Source organism: Parasteatoda tepidariorum, chromosome 6 (assembly GCF_043381705.1).
Source record: "Parasteatoda tepidariorum isolate YZ-2023 chromosome 6, CAS_Ptep_4.0, whole genome shotgun sequence".
Taxonomy (NCBI): domain Eukaryota; kingdom Metazoa; phylum Arthropoda; class Arachnida; order Araneae; family Theridiidae; genus Parasteatoda; species Parasteatoda tepidariorum.
This window is the reverse complement of record NC_092209.1, coordinates 78,950,458-78,973,803: the sequence shown is the minus strand read 5'-3', so window position 1 is coordinate 78,973,803 and position 23,346 is coordinate 78,950,458. Positions and strand designations below refer to the sequence as shown.

Here is a 23,346-nt window from a genome sequence, read left to right as displayed (position 1 = left end):
ATAAGTATATATNATGAAGTGTCAACTATAAACAACACGTTGATATTTTTTTATTTTTTTTTTATTTTTTTTAAATTGAATTTGCAGCAGCATAGCCGCATTCGGGTTTTTTCTGTTGAACTACACAATTTATTCTGCTAAATTTCTTGTAATAAATTGCTTTGATTGTCTACGTTGTGCTGTAGGAAAAAATCTGTCATAGGTAGGAATGTGATTATCATTCATTTAAAAACCTTAATGACTGGAGCATTTTATAAACCGACGACAAATAATTCTCAGCCAATTCTAGAATTTTGTTTTTTTTGAATTTTATTATTAATTTACTATTATTTATTATATTATTAACTTATTGATTATTTTTTAAATTATTTTTTAAATTTATTTTAAAATTATTTTAAAAAATTTTCTTTTTTAAAAAATACGTTTCTTACTAAATTGTTTGTACGCATCAAACAAAAAATTTCCATAAATTGTACCACTAAAAAATATTTTTTCTCACAACCCCTTAAGAGAAACAAAAATAGACGAACCCAAAACCCTTCCTTCTCCCTAGATCCCAATAATTGAACGTTGAAAGTTGTTTTCACGTATTGCAAGCGAGATTATTGGCATAAGCGGGGGAGGATCTCTCATCCAGGGCTTAGTTGCGTATTACCATGGTTTCCGGTTTCTGCTTACATTCCAATGCGCACTCCACATGGTCCTGGACAATTGTAGATGAAGTGGGTGATGTAATCAGGATACCGAGTATTCAGGATCTGGTTCGTTGTACACCAAGCATCAGCGATGCGTGAACTATTTGGTAAATATGATCATTCAGAGTATAATTATTTTTCACATATTTTTATTATATCATAAAATACTACTGTATATAAATATAATTACACTTCACTCCCCTGATTGATACAATCATTTTTGTTGTAATCATTATTGTAATTTGTAATTATTATCATTTTTTGACTATAAACAGTTTGATGCGTGAATTTGAATGGTTTACTATATTAATGTTCCCACTAAAGCTTTAAAACTGTCAATGTGTATATTATCTAGGGAATCTGTAGATTAACTGATTGGCTCCGTTAAAGTGCGGAATCAAGTTTTTTCCTAAATTTATCTAGGTAATGTTCACATTGACGGGTTCCGTATCTCTAAAATTCAAAGATCATTTTTTTTCTTCTATTAACTTATTTTTTGACAATAAACAGTTTGTACCGTGTAATTTCAAAAGTATTTAGTTAAAAGATCCCGAAATGTTTTACGATGTTAATTGATTTGCTCCTTTGAAGTACGGTATCAAGATTTCCCCCCTCAATTCATCTAGGTAATGTTCACATTGACGGGTTCCGCATCGTTAAAGTTCGAAAGATACTGTCTTTCATTCTATCAACTCATTGGTTGACAATAAACAGTTTGTTGTAAATTATTTGAATATTTAATCATATTGATGTTACCAATAAAGTTTTAAAACTGTTTATATGTATATTATCCAGGTAATCTGTAGATTAACCGATTGACTCCGTTAAAGTGCGGAATCAATATTTTTCCTTAGATTATCTACGTAATGTTCTCATTGGCGGTTTCCGTATCGTTAAAAATCAAAAGATCATTTCTTTTTTTTTTCAACTTATTTGTTGACAAGAAGCAGTTTGTTGCAAATTATTTAAATGTTTAATCATTAATGTTGCCAATAAAGTTTTAAAACTGTTTATATGTATATTATCCAGGTAATCTGTAGATTGACCGATTAGCTCCGTTAAAGTGCGGAATCAATTTTTTTCCTGAGTAGTATCTAGGTAATGTTCTCATTGGCGGTTTCCGTATCGTTAAAAATCAAAGGATCATTTCTTTTTTTTTCCTTCAACTTATTTGTTGACAAGAAGCAGTTTGTTGCAAATTATTTAAATGTTTAATCATTAATGTTACCAATAAAGTTTTAAAACTGTTTATATGTATATTATCCAGGTAATCTGTAGATTGACCGATTGGCTCCGTTAAAGTGCGGAATCAATTTTTTTCCTGAGTCGTATCTAGGTAATGTTCTCATTGGCGGTTTCCGTATCGTTAAAAATCAAAAGATCATTTCTTTTTTTTCTCCATTTTATTTGTTGACAAGAAGCAGTTTGTTGCAAATTATTTAAATGTTTAATCATTAATGTTACCAATAAAGTTTTAAAACTGTTTATATGTATATTATCCAGGTAATCTGTAGATTGACCGATTGGCTCCGTTAAAGTGCGGAATCAATTTTTTTCCTGAGTCGTATCTAGGTAATGTTCTCATTGGCGGTTTCCGTATCGTTAAAAATCAAAAGATCATTTCTTTTTTTTCTCCATTTTATTTGTTGACAAGAAGCAGTTTGTTGCAAATTATTTAAATGTTTAATCATTAATGTTACCAATAAAGTTTTAAAACTGTTTATATGTATATTATCCAGGTAATCTGTAGATTGACCGATTGGCTCCGTTAAAGTGCGGAATCAATTTTTTTCCTGAGTCGTATCTAGGTAATGTTCTCATTGGCGGTTTCCGTATCGTTAAAAATCAAAAGATCATTTCTTTTTTTTCTCCATTTTATTTGTTGACAAGAAGCAGTTTGTTGCAAATTATTTAAATGTTTAATCATTAATGTTACCAATAAAGTTTTAAAACTGTTTATATGTATATTATCCAGGTAATCTGTAGATTGACCGATTGGCTCCGTTAAAGTGCGGAATCAATTTTTTTCCTGAGTCGTATCTAGGTAATGTTCTCATTGGCGGTTTCCGTATCGTTAAAAATCAAAAGATCATTTCTTTTTTTTTCCATTTTATTTGTTGACAAGAAGCAGTTTGTTGCAAATTATTTAAATGTTTAATCATTAATGTTACCAATAAAGTTTTAAAACTGTTTATATGTATATTATCCAGGTAATCTGTAGATTGACCGATTGGCTCCGTTAAAGTGCGGAATCAATTTTTTTCCTGAGTAGTATCTAGGTAATGTTCTCATTGGCGGTTTCCGTATCGTTAAAAATCAAAAGATCATTTCTTTTTTTTTCCATTTTATTGGTTGACAAGAAGCAGTTTGTTGCAAATTATTTAAATGTTTAATCATTAATGTTACCAATAAAGTTTTAAAACTGTTTATATGTATATTATCCAGGTAATCTGTAGATTGACCGATTGGCTCCATTAAAGTGCGGAATCAATTTTTTTCCTGAGTAGTATCTAGGTAATGTTCTCATTGGCGGGTTCCGTATCGTTAAAGTTCAAGAGATCATTTCTTTCTTTCTTTCAACTTATTTGTTGACAAGAAGCAGTTTGTTGAAAATTATTTAAATGTTTAATCACATTAATGCTACCATTAAAGTTTTAAAACTGTTTATATGTATATTATTTAGGTAATCTGTAGATTAACCGATTGACTCCGTTAAAGTGCGAAAGCAATCTTTTTCCTGAGTAGTATCTAGGTAATGTTCTCATTGGCGGGTTCCGTATCGTTAAAGTTCAAAAGATCATTTCTTTCTTTCTTTCAACTTATTTGTTGACAAGAAGCAGTTTGTTGCAAATTATTTAAATGTTTAATCATATTAATGTTACCAATAAAGTTTTAAAACTGTTTATATGTATATTATCCAAGTAATCTGTCGATAAATTGATTGACTCCGTTAAAGTGCGGTATCAATATTTTTCCTTAATTTATCTAGGTAATGTTCATATTGACGGGTTCCAAATCGTTAAAGTTCAAAAGACCTTTTTTTTCAATCCATAAACTAATTTGTGGACAATAAACAGTTTGTTTCAAATTATTTAAATGTTTAATCATATTAATGTTACCAATAAAGTTTTAAGACTGTTTATATGCATATTATCTAGGTAATCTGTAGATTAACCGATTGACTCCGTTAAAGTGCGGAATCAATATTTTTCCTTAGATTATCTTGGCAATGCTCACATTGACGGTTTCCGTATCGTTTAAGTTCAAAAGATCATTTATTTATTCAAAAGTCTTGAATTTATAGATCCCAGCGGTTTCTCTGCTTCTATAAACTATTTTCTTATAGTTTTGACTTGATACTTTAAATATCAAAAAATAAATCGATGACGATGTTAATTTCTTTAAATGTAATATTATTTTAAACCTTTTGATATTTTGATATTATAGTTTTAAAGTGATTAATGATTTATTCTTTAAATTAATGTGTTGATTATTTGATTGTAGTAACTTGATTGTGCGGATAGCGAAAAGCAAATAAATAACAATATGTTCATTTAAGTGTACAGAAACGTTACCGTTGTTCTGGCAAGGATCTTATTTTTACTTTAAGGAATGCTTTTTAGGTAATTTTCGGATTATCTATGTAATTTTCCCATTACCTAGGTAATATTTCGTCATTCTAAGCCTGCGATTTCCAATTTTTTCCGACTATGGAATCCTTAATTATCCATCTGTTTTCTAACGGAACCCTGTTTCTTAATGAATAAATTTCAATAGCAATTATGATTTTAGTAATTTAACGAAGTACTACTAAATATTTAGAAAATAATTAGTAAATTTTATACTTTTATTTTGAAAATATTTAATAAATTTAATATTTTTATTTTGAAAATATTTAATGACTGCATGAAGTACGAAATTTTTTAATCCTATCGTTCGTATCAATACTAGTTTTAAAATTTGGTTTTATGTCTGAAAGTCGATTTACATGTCTGGAGCAGCATATAATCTAATTCATAATTTAGTTTTAGTGTGTGCATAAACTGAAAATGAAGGAGCTGAATAATAGTTTTCGTTCGAATAAAAATTAAAAACAGAGTAAATAAATTCTGAGAAACATTCTTCTTCATTGTTATTTTTATTTGATATGAAATACTGATGCAATTTTCCATAAATACACATATTTTTATTATAAGATACATTTCATAATTTAACTTTTCTTTCTTCACAAGTATTTTAATTGAATAACTTCATAAAAATAACGGAAAAGTTAAATTAGTAATGGATAATTAATTAAATATATATTTAATAACAGGTTTAAAAAATAGTAACTAATTGAAAATCTTCTAAGTCTCGGAACCCTAGTGACGGAACTCTAGGGTTCCCTCCCCCTCCACGGAACTCTAGGGTTCCGAGGAACACCATTTGGAAACCAATGCTCCAAGAGATCACCCTAGTTAATCTGTACATTTGCTAGAAAAGTGATAGAATGTGTCATTTCTAAAATTTAACAATAACATTAAAGCAGATTTATTTCCACTGATTTAGTTCCCCGTTCTATTATGATAAAATTTAATTCTAATGACTTTACTCAGTGCCCATTGCAACTTCACTGATATCTTTATTTTCTGAATGCCTATTTTTTCGTTACTATAAAAACCTATTAAATGTTTTTCGCCTAAAACGTATAATAAGTTTTTCGAAATACTTCCGAAAGACTTATTATACGCTTTGGCAAAATACTTATACTTTTTCGAAATACTTTAATAAATTTTTCGGAATAGTTAATTCGAAAAATTTACATGGGAAGCTAGATTCCCCAGAACTGGAGGAAAAGTTTTCTATTCTAGTAGCGTGTGTAAAATGTCGTGAAGTTTCAAGATTAAAAGGTTTATCTGCTTATTATGCTAATCCTCAAAATCCTTCAAATTTAATTGACACTTCCAACGGAACAAAATTCTTCAAATTTAATTGACACTTCCAACGGAAATAGGAAAACTTTAAATTCATTGGTTGTCACTAAAGAAACCTCTCTTCAAAAATATTTAAATTTTAATCCTTCGGTATTTTGCTCAAAGGTATCTGTCACAGTTGAAAATGTTTTTGAACTTTATGTTGATATTCTCGACACAATTAAGCCGTAATTAGACGGGTTTTAAAATAATGTATATATATATATAAAGAGCAAAAAATGATTTAACATTTTGAAAATATTACTTTATCAGAATAAAAAATTTCTTCTTTAATATTACGAGAACAGCATTTCATAATACATTTATACTTACTGAAAATAAATGTTTCCTAGTATAGCTAAAATTTACATTTGATTTGCAGCTACATAAAATAGAACTGAGTATATGTTGTCGCTTGTATCTCTTGCTATCTATGCTGAATTTTTTTATGTGATATGTTTATTTAGTTTATTCTTGTAATATTTTAATACTTTTTTTAAATATATGTATGCGTAATTATATATATACATTGAAAAGTCCCATCGTCGGGACTTTGGCCAGTCTGGAGAATAGATTTTTCCAGATAATAGGTCTCTAAAGTAGACATCATAACATCCTTATTTAATAAAAAATAGACAATAATTAACGTCAATTTCAGTCATGGGTGCAAGTCTTCCGTCCCCAGGACGGATTTCCGTCTTTTGAAAATGTCCGCGGACGGAAGTAAGACGGAAACAAGACTGACTCGAAGACGGAAATCGGAATTTTTTTTTTTTTCTGTCCATAAAAATATTTTTTTAGGTCTACGTTATTGGTCTACTTTCTTATGTCCTGTTGTTATTTTATCAAAAGACAGATGAATAAATATTTTTTGTGCAGTATTTAAACTTGATGTATTATGGTAAAGCTTTCTTAGATAGTTTGCATATGTCGAGGGGGTATCGTGTATGTTAGGTATTTCAGTCAAAAAATTTTCAGTCTTGGCCTTTTATCAAACTTGCACCCATGATATATATATAAAAAAGATATATATGTGATATAATTATATATATTTATTAATGTTTTACACATTTGTAACTGTTTTATGCAGCATTTTTCATCCTCTGTACATTTCCTTTTGGTTTTAATTATATTACATTATATTATTCGTTACATGTTATTAATTATGAAAATTATGTTATTTCCTTCTTTTTTTATGAGAATGGACCAAACTATTTATCTTTTCCTCTTTACTATGTGCTGAAATACTTTTCAAAACAAAACCATGCTGTTTCGTTTTTTGTAATCATTTTTTTAACTATCAGCTCTTATCNTTATTATTATTATATAATTCTTTATTGAATGAACTTTTATCTCAGAAATGGTGAAAGTAATAGAAAATAGGAAGGAGATAGTTTTAAAAGGAGGTAAATAATATATATATAAATAATATATATATATATATAAAAAGTGTTTAACACCAGGAAAACAAAAAAATTAAACGATATAATCTATTTATCAAATACTTATTTTGATGAAAATAAAGAGAAAACGCTTGCTTCTCAACATATAGATGTTTTTCTTTACTCTTTTCAATAAAAATTAAAACTGAAGCTCATATTGAAACTTTTCTATCTTGAATTGCAACTCTGATTTATTTTAAGTTTTGATCGGGAAAAAAGACAATGAATAAGACCTAAACGTCTGAAATTTATAATTAAATTCTAAATTTTCCGGCCGCGTGTAATTCGTAAAAAACTATTGAATCAATTAATTCCTTAAATTTTTACATTTTTCAAATTCTGATCCCATCATGCAGATTTTTCCCCAATACTATCAATATATACAGATCTCTTTTTTTGAATTTTTTTTTTAGTGTTTGAAGTTTTCTTTAACTTAACACCCAATTTAAAAAAACTGTCAGGTTTTTTCTCTCCAAATCCTGAACCATCTGCATTTTTTTCAGGGACTTTTATTTCTGTTTTTAAACTTTCTTGCCTAGAAATTCGATCAAAGCTGTAAAAATGATTAGCCGTACAATTTTGCATATAATTATAAGAATTATGAATTTGATTTTAGTGTGAAATCTTCATAAAAATAAAGTAAAAACGACGTAAAAAAATACAAATAATGTTAGATAAAAAGTTCATGTGTTCAAATTCAAAAATTTTGGAAAATCATGAATAATTTATTCATTAATTCAAATTTTATTTTCAAAACAGATTAAAAAGAAAACAATCTTTGTTTCTTGGTCAGATAACAGTTCAAAAAATGTCTCTTGTCTAAAAACTTCGAGATATTTTAATATAAACAACCTCTCCGGTCAATCACAACCTCTCTTTAACAAACCTCTCCGAACTATCACACAAAGCGTTGGATGAAAAACCTTAAGTTTTTATTTCATTCTTTTTTATTGTTTCAATTTGGTTGCTTGCTTAGCAGTGGAGAAAAATTAGGTATTGCTCTCTTGAATCAGTCTATGGTTATTTAAAATTACTCTTTCTGAGTCGGCGACATTGCTTGGCTGTTTTTATGTACTATCGCTAAATATACATATATAGTTTCCTAGCCCCCTCCAATTTAGTCCCTTAATTTTTTCTAAATTTTGTCTATTTTGAGGGTCAGAAAACCAAATATGTAAAAAAAAATTTAAGTTTATTCAAAGAAACAACTACGTTTTTGTGTCTGATTTCGTAACTTAATTAATAGTTAACACAAATTAATTACCATATTTGAAATCACCACCTGGAACTGCAAAAATTGACACTTATTACGTGAAAATTCGATCATTAGAGCGAAAGTTATTCAAGTTTATATCTTTTTTTTTGCGCCATGTACACACGCTTACTCTACGGGATATTCAGAAATACTAGAATATTCAGTGAAAAAAAGTAGTAGACATTCCTATTCCTCATAATTTAAGAAAATTATGCGTGTAATTTACATGTGGTGTCATCAAATCGCGTACACAAGGGAAGAGGGGAGAGAAAGAGAAAGACAATTGTCCCGGGGCCCGGCACGGTTGATATTCCGCCCAAAATTCTTTACAAGAAATTTAGCGTTTATAATTTTTTTTTCTTTATTATTATTATTTTTGTTTTTTAATAAAATGGCATATAAGCTTTTTTATTTATCTTGATATAAACTACAATTTTATATAACGGGTCTTATAAAACTCCACTATATGAGAAAATAAGGCTTTTTATGTATTGAGGCTGAACCCCGTAATAAACTTCGTCATTTTTAATTTTTTCATTATATATATATATATATATATATATATATATATATAAATACAGGAAAATACGTATATATATATATATATATATATATATATATATATATATATATATATATATATATATATATATATNGCCCTATATATATATATTCTAACCTTACCTAATAATATTTCTTACCATATATCTTCCATCATTTGTAGGTGTGAATCTTCATGCCTTGGTGCACAGATGAGCTATATTTCCAGATCAGCAGCCAGAACGTTCAGTTGTCTTGACCAGGGGTCAAATTGCTTACACTCCATCTACTGAAGCCTTCCTGGTCCCAGCATCTGAAAATATGTCGAATTTTCCAACAGATTCGCGGAGGCTGTTCGTTTTGCAACGCCCAAATGTCGAACATGTAGCTGCCATGCAAATGCTGCCATTGGCCACATACAGACCTGTGAACGCGTTGCCAGTTCTTTTTAACATGGGCAGCATGCAGCCAGTAATGGCACAGAATGTTCCTTTTAACCATAGCTTCATTCCTCCGGTTACTTCTGTTACGTCCTTACAAATAATGATAAGGGACTCGCAGATTCCTGTTTCGTCCAACAGCAACAATGAATCTGAGCTTCATTTACAGGTAAATTATTATTATTATTATTTTTTTATAGTAACAAACTCATTGCTGCATCTTTTCACGCTAGTACCTGTTAATTTTGTCAATATCCTCTAGACCTATAAATAACCACACGCCACGTGGCGAGTCAACAAAAGTAAGTGACGACTTAAATAAGCAACCGACTTAAAAAAGCAACTGGAAAAAAAACTCTCGAAAGCAGAATTTTCTTTAAAATGTTCAATACCCCCATTCAAAATTTTTATTCATCAGAATCGATCAATATGTAGCGAAAAGATTCAAGTAGAAAGAGAGTCCTTTAAAAATTCACAGATTTCCAAAGCTGTGATGTAAATATTAAATGTGCTTTGCCTCCCCAAATATGTTGACATAAAGTTCCTTAAAGTCAGTATGTTTAACTCAATTTTGTCATATATTTACATTATTTTTATTGTTGAATTATCTTTTTTTAGTCGTAGATAATTTCTAATGTGAGTTTGTTTTTTTGTTTCTTTTGAGAAATAAAATTCCGAAGAAATGCCATCACAATTTCGATCCTCTGCAGAGGGGATGGGCGCCCTGCTTTGGCAGCGTGACGACCTGCTTGCGAAGTCGAGCACTGTACGGTAGAACAGTTTAACGAGGAACATACCCTCGCATACCGCACACCCTCGGTGCTTACGCAGGCTGATCGAAGTGGTCACTCACCCACTTACTGTGATACTTGACTTTGGTGTTTTACTGGAACCGTGTCCTTACGATCTTTACCACTACGGGACACTGCTTTTTAACCTTGCCATTAGTGTTTTAAGCTCATGTTTAAAAACAGAGAAGCTAGCTAAAATTGTAGTTTGCCAGCCAAAAATAAATTGCAGTTTTTCGACAGAATTGAAGTATATTTGAAGTTATTCTACAGACAACTGTAGATTTTCTGCGGTGCAATCTTAACTGTAACGATACTTCAGTTATTTTGCAGCTAATGCGAAGTAATTTCTCAGAAAATTCTAAAAAAATTAGGTATTGTCTACTAAATTAGTGTAGTTTATGTATAGTCCCTATATCAGGGGTGGCGAACCTTTATACACCAACGTGCCATTTTTTCTAAAAAATTGTTTGATGAGGTCATAGACGTGCCGTCAAATAATTTTGACTTCGTGATTATTGGGAAAATATTAATACTAAATACTATCAACTCAAAACTCTTTATTTACAATGAAAAAAAAATTTGCACTGTCTCAGTTATACGCGTAATTCAACTTAAAGTAACATCAGTGTGACTTCTGTTGTTGCAGATTAGATGACAAATAACTTATATTAGGTTGTAAGATGTTAGTTTAAGCAGGTTTTTTTAATTTTTTTGCTAGTTATTTATTGTTAGCTTATTTTTTATGGTTATTAATTGTTTTATTAGCATTAATTGTTAATTTTTTATTAATAATTGTTTATTATTTTGTGTGTTTTTTTGTGAATTTTAATTTAATTGTTACATATGCTTCATAGTGTAATACCATTTGTGTAATAACAAATGTGATCGGTGGCGTGCCCGAAATATTGTGTCGGGTGCCATAAATGGCACGCGTGCCATTGTTTAGCCATCCCTGCCCTATATCATCATAAATTTTAAAAAAATGTTGAAATTTTAAATCTGTGGTTGTACTGCTATAAATTTCAAGTAATTAAACAGTCATTGTTTAAGAAATATATTTTCTGGTGTATCTGCAGAAAAACTACTGTTATTTTGTATTGTTGTAAAAGTGGGAGAGAGTCTTTTGGCAATTAATCAGATTGTGATATCTTCAATGTTGTTTTCCTTGTTAATAAATTTTAATTTTTTTTAACGTTTTTTTTCCTGATTATATATTAAGTTCTAACTATTAATTTATAAAATTTAGATAAAGATTCTAAACATGTATGTTAATTGGAGAGATAAAGAAAACAACTATATTTATAAAACAATTCATAAAATACATATTTGACTTAATTGTAATGTCTTATATTTAGAAGAATCAAGAAATTTCAAGTAAAATTTTTAGACAGTTTAATTATTGCTTGTAATTTTATGCTTTGTAATTTTATTATCAACTTTATTTTAACTTTATTTTATTACTAACTTTATTTTTATTAATTTATTATTTATTTATTTATTTTTGACTTAAAAAAGTTGTTTTTACACTAAATTATGGCGAAAACAATATTATAATAGAATGCAAGTAGTTAAAATTAATAAGTTTTTTTATTCGAATTAATACTAAGCGAATTAATCAAAGCCAAAACTATTTTAGAATAAAAATGAAGACGTCATTTTGTCTGTAATCAAAGTACATTTTTACTTTTAGTTTGAAACAACTTTTTATGAAAAGAGTTTACATATTTGAATTTGAAACTGGATATTTAATCCCAAATTTTTTAGCTTCACTGATAAAACTTTCCTTCATAAATTTATTAATTTCATTATTTTTTAAAATTCGTCTTAAACAAATTTAGATAATTAAAAACAATATACCTTTTTTATTGCTTAAAAATAAATCTTTTTAAATTAAACAAAAAATTTTGCTTGAAAGAATATGTTTCGTAGTATTTTCAAATGAACATAAATGGAGCAAAATTTTTAGAACTACTTGTTTTTAAAATTCCTTCCAAAAACTTAACAAAAAAATGACAAATCTAAAAGCTGAGATGAACACCGCAAGAGATGCCACTCTACTTTGTAAGAAATTTCGAGAAAAAATAACAATTCACAACGGTCAAATAACCATGTAAGAGAAAGTATTGAAACTGCTTTCAACGAGCAAAATAGTTTATTGACTGTTTTCACCTAATATGATTAAACAACCACGAATTTTAGCTGCACCAACTAGGCTCACCTCAAGAAGCCACTTAGTTGGATACATACTGTACACGAGTGGGCTAATCGGTCTATCTCACAGCAGACTGAATGGGGTTCGAATTCCAACGAAAACACCTCAATATTTCTTTAGCACATGGTAAGTCTCCAGTGTGCTGTACTTCCCAATTGATACCCATGAGTGCTTAATGCACCCCAAGTCAAACTTTTTGATGGTCCCATCAAAACTTTTTGATGGTTTATGTTGGCTTCAGGGAGATCCATGATGGTCCAACATCATTTAATGGACACCATCATCCAACATTTTCCATTATAAGTTCATGGTTTTTGACATGTCACCAAATTTCCATCATTCCGTGATGGAAAATGATACTTTAATGCTATGATGGTTAATCATCAAGAGAAGTTTGACTCTCATGAACCAACAATTCATGGTGGTCTGGGATGGTTCATGATGGTTCCAACTATATGATACTTTAATACTATGATGGTTAATCATCAAGAGAAGTTTGACTCTCATGAACCAACAATTATGGCGGTCTGGGATGGTTCATGATGGTTCCAACCATATGATACTTTAATACTATGATGGTTAATCATCAAGAGAAGTTTGACTCTCATGAATCAGCAATTCATGGTGGTCTGGGATGGTTCATGATGGTTCCAACTATATGATACTTTAATACTATGATGGTTAATCATCAAGAGAAGTTTGACTCTCATGAACCAACAATTCATGGTGGTCTGGGATGGTTCATGATGGTTCCAACTATGATACTTTAATACTATGATGGTTAATCATCAAGAGAAGTTTGACTCTCATGGACCAACAATTATGGTGGTCTGGGATGGTTCATGATGGTTCCAACTATACATTTCCCAGATGGTTTGATAGGATTATTTATTCTCAGCAATATACCATCAAAACAACTCGAATTTTTTATATTAGACCGTCATAAATCAGTTCAAATTCCTACATTGGGATGACGGTGGTTCATGATCGTACCAACACTTGATTTCTAAGAAACTATGATGGAAATTCGTGATGGTTCAATATGAACAAACCATCAAAACTAGTTGTTATTCTTCTATTGGACCATCATAAATCAGTCAGAATTCCTACATTTAGATGATGGTTATTTAGGTTGATTACAATAGAAAAATATAATGGTTTATTCTGGAGTTATTGATGGTTACCATCAAGATTGTGTTGGCCCATCAATGAAAAACCATCAAAAATTTTGACTTGGGACATCTGCTACAGCTGCGCAAGGCACGAAGTCTAGTGTTTCCCATCGCGCGTAATGAAAGGTACAACCCAATAATCTGATATCTTTGCATATTTACTGTAAAACTTTTGAAGTTGGTACTGCTGCAAAGTTACTACAGTTTACGAACTACTGTAATTTTGAAGTGTTATTTTGACCTCAAAAATTCTGTTGAGGAATCGTCAAAATGACCGCAGTCTTCAAACTTTATTTTTTTTTTAATATATAACTTTTCTGCAGTTTATTTTCAGCTGGGTTTTTTTTCTTTTCCGATCCACTGATAACCCTGATAATTAGTTAAATGTTGTACAGTAAAAAAAATTTATGCTGCTCTTTTAAACAAGTTTTAATGACTCTTCATTCCATTTAAGGGTTCATCTGAACATGTCCAATCCGAAAAAGCATCAACATCAACATTGGAATTCACAAGTATGAACGACTCCTGCACTCAGACCACTAATGAAATCTCATCTGATGAAGTCTCTCCTCTGCCATTGCCGATAACACAATCTAAACAAAAGGAACTTGTTGATAGTAATGAAACAGTGACTGAACAAACAGTGACAAGTGACGAAACAGTGACTGAAAAAGAACCAGTTCGTCATGAAATAAATTTCAAACTATCAAATAATATTCCTGAACCTTTGACTCTTGAAAGAAACCCTGAAAATTACCCCTCAACGAGTACTCAAAATGTCACCCAAGAGCAGTCAAACTCTGAAGTACAAGCTATTAATGTGAACTTAAGCGTAGATTTCAGCATGCTAAGTCCAATAATTGTGAAATATATCTCTGAAATTTTAAAGACTGACCAATCGGCGGAAACTGTCAATAAACTTTTACAGCCCGAGAATTCTGACCTGCTTAAAAATATCAAGTATGACACGACTGTGAAAGCACTCATAGCAAACGGAAAATTTATAGAGATGGACTCTGAATCAATGCTGAACGGAGAAAATGTTGCGTCTGAAATAAGTTTAGATGGTAATCAAAGTAGCAGTTCCTTAATTAAACAGTGTGAACAACAAGCAAAGTCAGGAGTCGAATTAACTGGATCAACGCTAAACAGAATAGATTCTGAAAAAATACGGAACGGAAGAAATGTTGCACTCGCAATACGTTCAGGTCTTAATCCGATTAGAAATTTTCTAAACCAGGAGGGTGAAGAAAATCTGAAGTCAAGAGTTGAAGCATTTGATACTGAATTAGCTTTCCAGAAAAGTTCGTCTGTTAACAATTCAAAAGGCTTAACTGAAGATTCACGTTCAAACTTATCTGCTACTGATTTGACATTTTCAAAAAAATCAAAATCGAAGACAAATCCGGATAAGTTATATAACTTCTTATCGAGTATAAACTCAAATCAAGATAATAGTTTGCCAAACTTCCAGGGTCAAAATAAGACATCAGTTACTAAAAACTCCTCATCAGCTATACACGAAAGCTGTTCCAGAAAGTGCACTAATGATCCTTTTAAAGATTCATCCTTTACTCAGATAAATGAATTAGATAGTTTGCATTCAAATGCTCAAAATATAGCTTATGATTTGACTTTTAAAGCGACAGAAAGGAAAACAAGTCTTCATCAATTTTCTACTTCTACATTCAAAAGGAGTCCAATTAAAATTACAAAATCAGTTAAGAGTTTCAGTAATAGAGAAGAAAATTACACTTCGACTCATTTTAATCACAAATCATCTCTAAAGTGTGAAAAAACATTGAAGCGTAAATCTGTATTTTCACCTGTTGCAAATAGTCATGAAGAAGTAGGTCCAGTTGGTGAATTCTGCTACGATTTATCTCTAACGTGTGACAAAGCAGTGGACTATAGTTCTGCACGCGTTGTTGTAAATGCTAATAAACAGAAAAGCCAGAATGTAGATACCTACCTGACTGCCAAGTTTAGCAACGATTCGTCTTTAACCCCTCCGTCTTCGTCCTCTGATTGCTTAATGGAGAGTCGGATAAATTCTCCATTTCCAGATGTTCTTCCGGATATAGTTCCAAGTAATGCTACCAAAGAACCGATACCAAAATTAAAAATAAAAAGGTTGAACGAAGCTGACATTCAGTCGTATTTTGAACCTTCAAAGAAATTTAAACCAAAGTGGAGAATAAACAGAGATAATACTGAAAGCTTATCTGTGTCTAAAAGTAAAAGTTCTCATGAAGTGGATGATGATATAGACCTAACATCTGCAGAGTCATCAAACGATGAGCCACCTAGGAATGTTAAAAAGCTTAAACTACGCAGGTCTAAGAGAAATAAAGACATCAAAAGTGGAAAAAAGTTACTGAATCCAGCCAAAGAGGCTACTTCGCCAATTTTGGAAAATCCGGGAAAACCTCAAAAAATTCCGGATGTTAATGAAGTGATGAACTGTGAAAAACTATGCTCATCAAATCTAGAACGTAATGTTGGGATGTCAATATCGTTACCCTCAGAGGATGTTTCGTTTTGTTCATTAACTTCACCGGAATCAACTTCATCCTACGATTTGCCTTTAAAAACTGTGACTGAAGAAACTAATAACCTGGATTGTTCCATTAAGCGAAAACGAGGGCGTCCCAAGAAAAAGGCATCACATCAAGCTAAAAATACGTCTTTAATGAATTCCGAAAATTTATGCTCACCAAATCCAGAACATAATGTTGGGGAGTCAATATCTTTACCCTCAGAGAATTTTTCGTTTTATTCATCAGCTTCGCCGGAATCAGCTTCATCCTATGATTTGCCTTTAAAAACTGCTACTGAAGAAACAGATAACCTGGATTGTTCCGTTAAGCGAAAAAGAATGCGTCCCAGGAAAAAGACTTCACAGCAAGCTAAAAATACGTCTTTAATGAATTGTGAAAATTTATGCTCACCAAATCCAGAACGTAGTGTTGGGGTGTCAATACCTTTACCCTCAGAGAATTTTTCGTTTTATTCATCAGCTTCGCCGGAATCAACTTCATCCTATGATTTGCCTTTAAAAACTGCTACTGAAGAAACAAATAACCTGGATTGTTCCGTTAAGCGAAAAAGAGGGCGTCCCAGGAAAAAGACATCCCAGCAAGCTAAAAATAAGTCTTTTATGAAATACAGACAACTCCAAAAATCCAACTCCAAGAACGATCCGATTCATTCACCTTCAGAAAATTTGAATACATGCGACCATCTTAAACTTAAAATCATTACGTTACCCATTGAAACAGTACACAGTTCCAGCAATGAATCAAATGGCACACTAAAACATAAATGTGGAATTATATCCGAGGAAAAGGACTCTGTAAAGAGTCATGCAACCCACACTATAAATGTCGCTTATCGTGAAACTCTTTCAATTGGCCCAATGCAGTGTGAACCAAAAGCTAAATCCATGCACAATGAACATTTTTGCAAGAATTTAATGAATATTCAAACTACCTCGAATTCTGGTAATATCTCTGATGATAATCAACTGAAAAGTAAATCTGTGAAAATCCCACCTATAATATACTTGAGTGACGATTCCACTAGCGATGAGTCTTGTGAAATTATCTCAAATCCTGATGCTCTCTCTTTTCATCAAGTGCAATGTAAATCTGAATCTACGCCAGATCAGAATGACCTTCCTGTTGTAACTATCACAAGTCCGAACGATGCCTCAATTGAGGAAATCCAACATACACAGGATGCTTCAAAATGTGGTGATTCTGAGAATAATAAAACACCTTTTGCAGAAATCTCAAGTACTAACATTGAAATTGACAGTATAAAGAAAAATCATCTTAAGCCTGAAACCATTACACCACCTGTTGCCACCATGCAGAGTTCTAACAATGCATCAAAGGACGAAAATGAATATGAAGTTAACTCCGAGCAAATGGATCCAATAGAGAATAGCACAATTCCCTCTGAAACTGGCGCAAATCACGACACTTTTTCAAAAATGCAGGATGAACCGCATGCTATATCTGCACAAAAGGATTTTCTTAACTCGTTCTCAATGCTTATTGAAACTGCCTCCGATTCTGATGATATCTCCATTGATAATCAACAAAAAAGTAAATCTCTAAAAATACCACCAATAATATACTTAGATGATGATACTACTACCGATTTGGAGAACTCAACTGATTTGGGGATAGAAAATCAGAATATTACGAATAAGAAAATACATTATGAAAATGTGGACGTTATAGAATCTTCCGATTTAAAAACTTTTCACAATTCAGGCAACAACATCCAAGATATTGATCTCGACAATTCACCAAATTTGAAGCAAGAAAATCAGAATACTACAAATAAGGAAATGCATTATGAAAGCATGGACGCTGTACAATTGTCTGATTTAATAACGTCACTCAATTCAGCCAACAACATCCAAGATTCTGATCTGAACAATTCAACAAACTTGAGTCAAGAAAATCAGAATGCTACAAATAAGAAAATGCATTATGAAAGCATGGACGTTGTAATATTATCTGATTCTGAAACATCACCCGATTCAGCCAACAACATCCAAGATACCAATCTGGACAATTCAACAAACTTGAGGCAAGAAAATCAGAATGCTAAAAATAAGAACACTCATTATGAAAGCATGGACGTTGTAATATTATCAGATTCTGAAACGTCACTCAATTCAGTCAACATCCAAATTAGTTCATCGGAAATCAATGACAATGATAAGCTTTCGTACAATGAAATTAATTCATCTATTCACAAAAAAGGCGGTATGCTTCCCCAGTCAAATAAGAATCTGTCACAACCCACGATTACTTCACCACCTTCAGTTGTTCAAGTCGCTCAAGACCCTAACTTACCTTTTGAAACACGAGTAAATACTGTCTTGAAAACAAAACGCAATGTGACAAAAAACAGAGCTAAACGTAACTCATCAAAAGCCATTGATGATAAAAAACTTCCTAAGAAGCAATATGAATTATCTATTCATAAAAGCAGCATAAAGCTTCCCTCTATAAATGCTGATCAAAAAACTTCCGCTCCTTCAACACTTGCTAACAGCACTATGAAAATGAAGCAAAATTCATCCAATAATGTTAAATATAACAGAGTTGAATCATCCATTCGTAAAAAACGTGTTACTTTTCCGCCTGCTAATAACGCCAAACCCCAATCATATCCCGCCTTTAATCCAACACCTGGGATTATCCCTGCAACTGCGCACCGATGCGTTGAAACCCAAACTGATAACGTAATGAAAATGCTGCACAAGTCAACTAGCAGTATTTTAAGTAATTCATTGAAATCCTCTGATAAAGTAATTGTAAAACAAAGTGAGCCATACGTCCATAAAAAAGCACCCATGCTTACAGTTAGAGCAAAACCGCACCGATGCGTTGAAACCCAAACTGATAACGTAATGAAAATGCTGCACAAGTCATCTAACAGTATTTTAAGTAATTCATTGAAATCCTCAGATAAAGTAATTGTAAAACAAAGTGAGCCATACGTCCATAAAAAAGCACCCATGCCTACAGTTAGAGCAAAACCGCACCGATGCGTTGAAACCCAAACTGATAACGTAATGAAAATGCTGCACAAGTCATCTAACAGTATTTTAAGCAATTCATTGAAATCCTCTGATAAAGTAATTGTAAAACAAAGTGAGTCATACGTCCATGAAAAAGCACCCATGCCTACAGTTAGAGAAAAACCTGCTAATCACTTGAAATCACCTTCAAAGCCGCGTAAGTCAAAGACTGGTGTTAGATCGGCAACTATGAATGAAATAATATTTTCTGATGCTGCCACTTGCGAAGAAAAATCAAAACGATTTTTTAAAAACAGAGCGAGAAATAACAAAGACAAGAGCGATAGTTGTGAATCTAACATGCCGATTTTATACCCTGAAATTACTAATGGCAATCCAAATGGTCCGCAGCATAATTTTGATGAAGTATCTTCACCTAACGAATCCACATTATCATTAGTAGCTTGTTTGGACCTCCAAGAATATTTTCCAAGATGTCCAACTATTTCATCTTGCCAGATTCCAACATCTTCTGAGTCTCCATCGCTTCGGCAAACTACAACTACCTTTGATGATTTACCAGCGCCTCTCTTAGCGGACCAGATTTCCGGAATTCATCAACGAAATGAAGATGAGTTAAGGGCGGAACTTTTAGGATCATGCTCACGGATAAATGAATCGATTCTTCCAAAAAAGTCGCCTAACTGCAATCCAGGTAGTAGCATTGATTCCAAAACAGAATTTCGTTTCGCAGTAGGAGTGAATGAGGAAACGGATAATGATAATGAAATCCACAGCTGCACCAGAAACATCGCTCAAAGTTCTCAAGAAAACAATCTATTTTCAAAGCAAATTAACACTTGTGCCAACTTCGACGGTGAAGATGCTTTGATGCCCAAACCAAAGCATGAGAATGAATCTGGAGATAATATACTTGCACCAAATGGAGATCCCAAGAAGAATGAAGCAACTATTGCCCCCAAAGGAACTTCTGATGACCTAGAACAAGAAATATCCCAGGTAACTAAAACTAATTTTAGTTTTATATATTCGTTTTTTCAATGTTCTATAAGAACATACATACATACATATATTCTAATAAGCCGTTTTACATTGCTTTTTATTTGTATAAAAATTTAACGAATACTATCAAATTTTAACGCGATTATTTCAATTTGCAAAAGTATCACTTTGATCACATGATCAGTAGCATTAGGTACTAGAACTAGAGCTGCACAATGGGCTATTGGCAACAGTTTGTGAAACATGCCTGAGGATGATCTTTAGACGAACCATCAAAATTTTGAACCTCCGCTGAGGGGATGGCTCCCCTACTTTGGTAATCAAACAACCTGCGCACGAAGTTGAGCACTTTTCAATAGTACAGTTTGATGAGACCCGATACAGTTAATTATAGTTACAGATAAGGATTTGCTATGTGGCGATCGTACGAGAAAAATATTTATTTCGCAATTTTTATGTGTATTTTTTTAACATCAAATATTTTATAAATTTGATGATAGTTCTCAATTTTGAGTGACTAGTTTGTCCTTTTTGAGACATTTTGCTGCAATATATTTAATTAGCTAGAGTAACGAAAGGTATAATAGCAGATGATAAAGCGAAGTAATAGACTGAAAAGGAATTCGCTGTTTGCGTTTGGCGAGCATTAAGGGTTGTTTCAGTTTCAAGCGCGGAGACGTTTCTCCTCTTACTTCCCGCTCTGATATGAACTCTTCGTCCGAGGATTTGGAGTCAAGTGCCAAATCTTGGTGAACGAACATACTCCTGGTGAATGAATATACCACACTATTTCGGTCCCTTCATAGGATGATCGAAGTGGTCAACCACCCGCACACTGACCGCAGCCAGTGACGCTTGAGTTCTACTGAGAACCTTGTTTTAACTACTAGTCTGTTATGGGACTATCACGAGATCAAAGATATCGCGCTATCTACTAGATTTCATCCTATTTTATTCAATTTTCTAAAAACAAGACTGAAGAAAAAAAATCAATTTTTTTTAAATTTTATTTAAAATATTAATTTGATGCGAAGAAGTTTTTTGTTATAGAAAAGAGAGTATCTTTCTATTCTTAAAAAAAAAGCACATCGTAATAATTTAGGATCATACTGTATTTACAATATTTTTATCTTTAATGGACATAAAATCATACTAACTGTACGAAACATGTGAAAGCCTTATTTGAATAGAAGTCCGATTTTACTGATTGAAAAAATATTAAAATAGCCATATTATAGTCCTGCAAGTCATATTTACCTTATTTTAAATCTAGCATACCTCCAGCTTATTCCTGTTGTAAAACACTGGTCAAAATAGGATCAGCCAAAATAGGATAAACAAAATAGTCATCATGTTTTGCATATTTAAATGGACAAGAGAAAGGAGTTATCCCACTATTCAAATAAAAATAGAATTAGAATAAAATTACAGTTATGATTTTATAACGGAAAGTGTTTGTTGTTATAATTTTAAACCTCGTTTTAATCAACAAAACTTTGCAGAATATACAACAACCTGCTAACTCTGAAAGATCGACGAAGCAACTCCAGTCGTCTTTGGAGTCGAAATCAAACAGTTGGCTTAACTCTAATTTTGGTAAATCTCGCTACCTTGTTAATTTTTTAATATGTTGCTATTATATAGTATATAATATATTCCGTGCCAGAAAATCAAGCAATAAGCTTGATTTTCTAGCACCCGATCATCTATTATCGATTCTACCCTCCCCGCCGATTATCGATTTCTTTCTCCCCAAATTGGTGACCCGGACGTGATGTGAACACGCTTACCAAGACAGAAACTCCCACTTCGATTTGAATAGGACGCCTACTTCGATGGATGGTCCATATTGAATAGTTGACTTGCTACTTGTAACTGCGACATTATCCACCTCTTCGCGCTGTTGCTACTTAATCTCGATCACACACAAAGTATACACTTCATGTACACACTCTACTGCTAATGGCAACACAAGAGGAACCGTGATCGTGAACGCTGTTGTTACTCAGTCTCGATCACGCATAACGTATATACTCCTCGTATACACTCTACTGCTGATGGCAACAGAAGAGTAACCATGATCGTGAACTTAATATAGTTCCCACGACCCGTACTCAAAAGCTCATTGTTCCTAATACAGTTCTCCCGGCCTCTCAGAAAACAGTAATGATTCAACTAGTGGTATCCAATCATAGTATAAAATTCCACTAAAATTTGCATCTATAAACACAATTTCAAAACTCGGGGATCCAATTTCACACTTTGTCAATTCAATAAAATTCTATACAAGAACATTAAGCCCATCATAATTCTCTATTCATAGCTCTATAAAGCATAATAATGTAGAAAAAAGTAATTTCACATTTCACACAAATCATTGAATCATTTAATCAAATATGAATATAGGATAAAAAGTGATTCATCTGCCACTATCTTCATATCAACCATTATTCAAAACACTTGTCATTAATTAATACATTAAAATAATTAGAAAATTTTACCAAACATTTATAGAACAAATAAAGTTTATAATTGGAAGATTTCGCAAATTTATATTAGCTTCCGAACGCACGTACGATTTCAAGTGATTGCGCATGCGTCAGTTCTGGTGATATGCACAAGTGCCCGTAAAAAATATCAAACTTACGTAAGTGTAAAATAAGAGATTTTGCAAAAATCCCCAAGTTAAAAACGCTATCGTAGTGGAATATCATTTTAACTTTGACCACAAAGCCGAAACAAACGTTTACAATGGATGTAAACTCTTTCTTTAAAGCTGCAGTATACGATTCTAAATGCTCTACGTAAAACTGCAGATCAGTGAGCAGAAAATATGGTAGATTATAGATTTTAATGAATTCAGCTATAAAGAATCCAGCTTATTATCATTAATAATAATAATAACAATATATTAAAAAATATTATTGAACTTCTATTGATTATTTAACTTGGCAAAATTGTTTAGTTAAAATAAATATAACTAGGAGGCTTCGCCCCCTGCTCGCTGGTGCTCGCCAACCCCCGGAACTGCTTTCGCAGTTCATTTCGGATTGCTTCGCAATCCGATGATCGCTTTACTCGCTCATTGGATACGTTCTTAACGTCTAGCTTTTGTATACTTATTTGAACACTGAAGTTCCGAAAACTTTTCACTGTAGAAAATTCTAAACCTGTGCATTTCAATATTAATTTGAAATTGCAAACAGTTCACATATTTTTCTTAATCACACTATTCTAAATTTCAGTTGTTGAGAAAAGTAACTGTTGTAAGTTTTGTTT

General features: G+C 31.9%; 1 protein-coding gene across 1 annotated transcript in view; it reads left to right on the top strand.

Annotated features, from left to right (window-relative positions):
* The first annotated feature begins 594 nt into the window (after positions 1 to 594).
* Positions 595 to 23,346, top strand: part of LOC107456854 (serine-rich adhesin for platelets-like) — a 25,826-nt gene continuing 3,074 nt past the window's right edge. Inside the window, exons 1-3 of the mRNA XM_071181862.1 lie at positions 595 to 802; positions 9,069 to 9,493; positions 13,954 to 20,064. Of these exons, the coding sequence (XP_071037963.1) occupies positions 9,206 to 9,493; positions 13,954 to 20,064 (6,399 nt within the window). The 5' untranslated portion in view covers positions 595 to 802; positions 9,069 to 9,205. The remainder of the gene's footprint in view (positions 803 to 9,068; positions 9,494 to 13,953; positions 20,065 to 23,346) is intronic.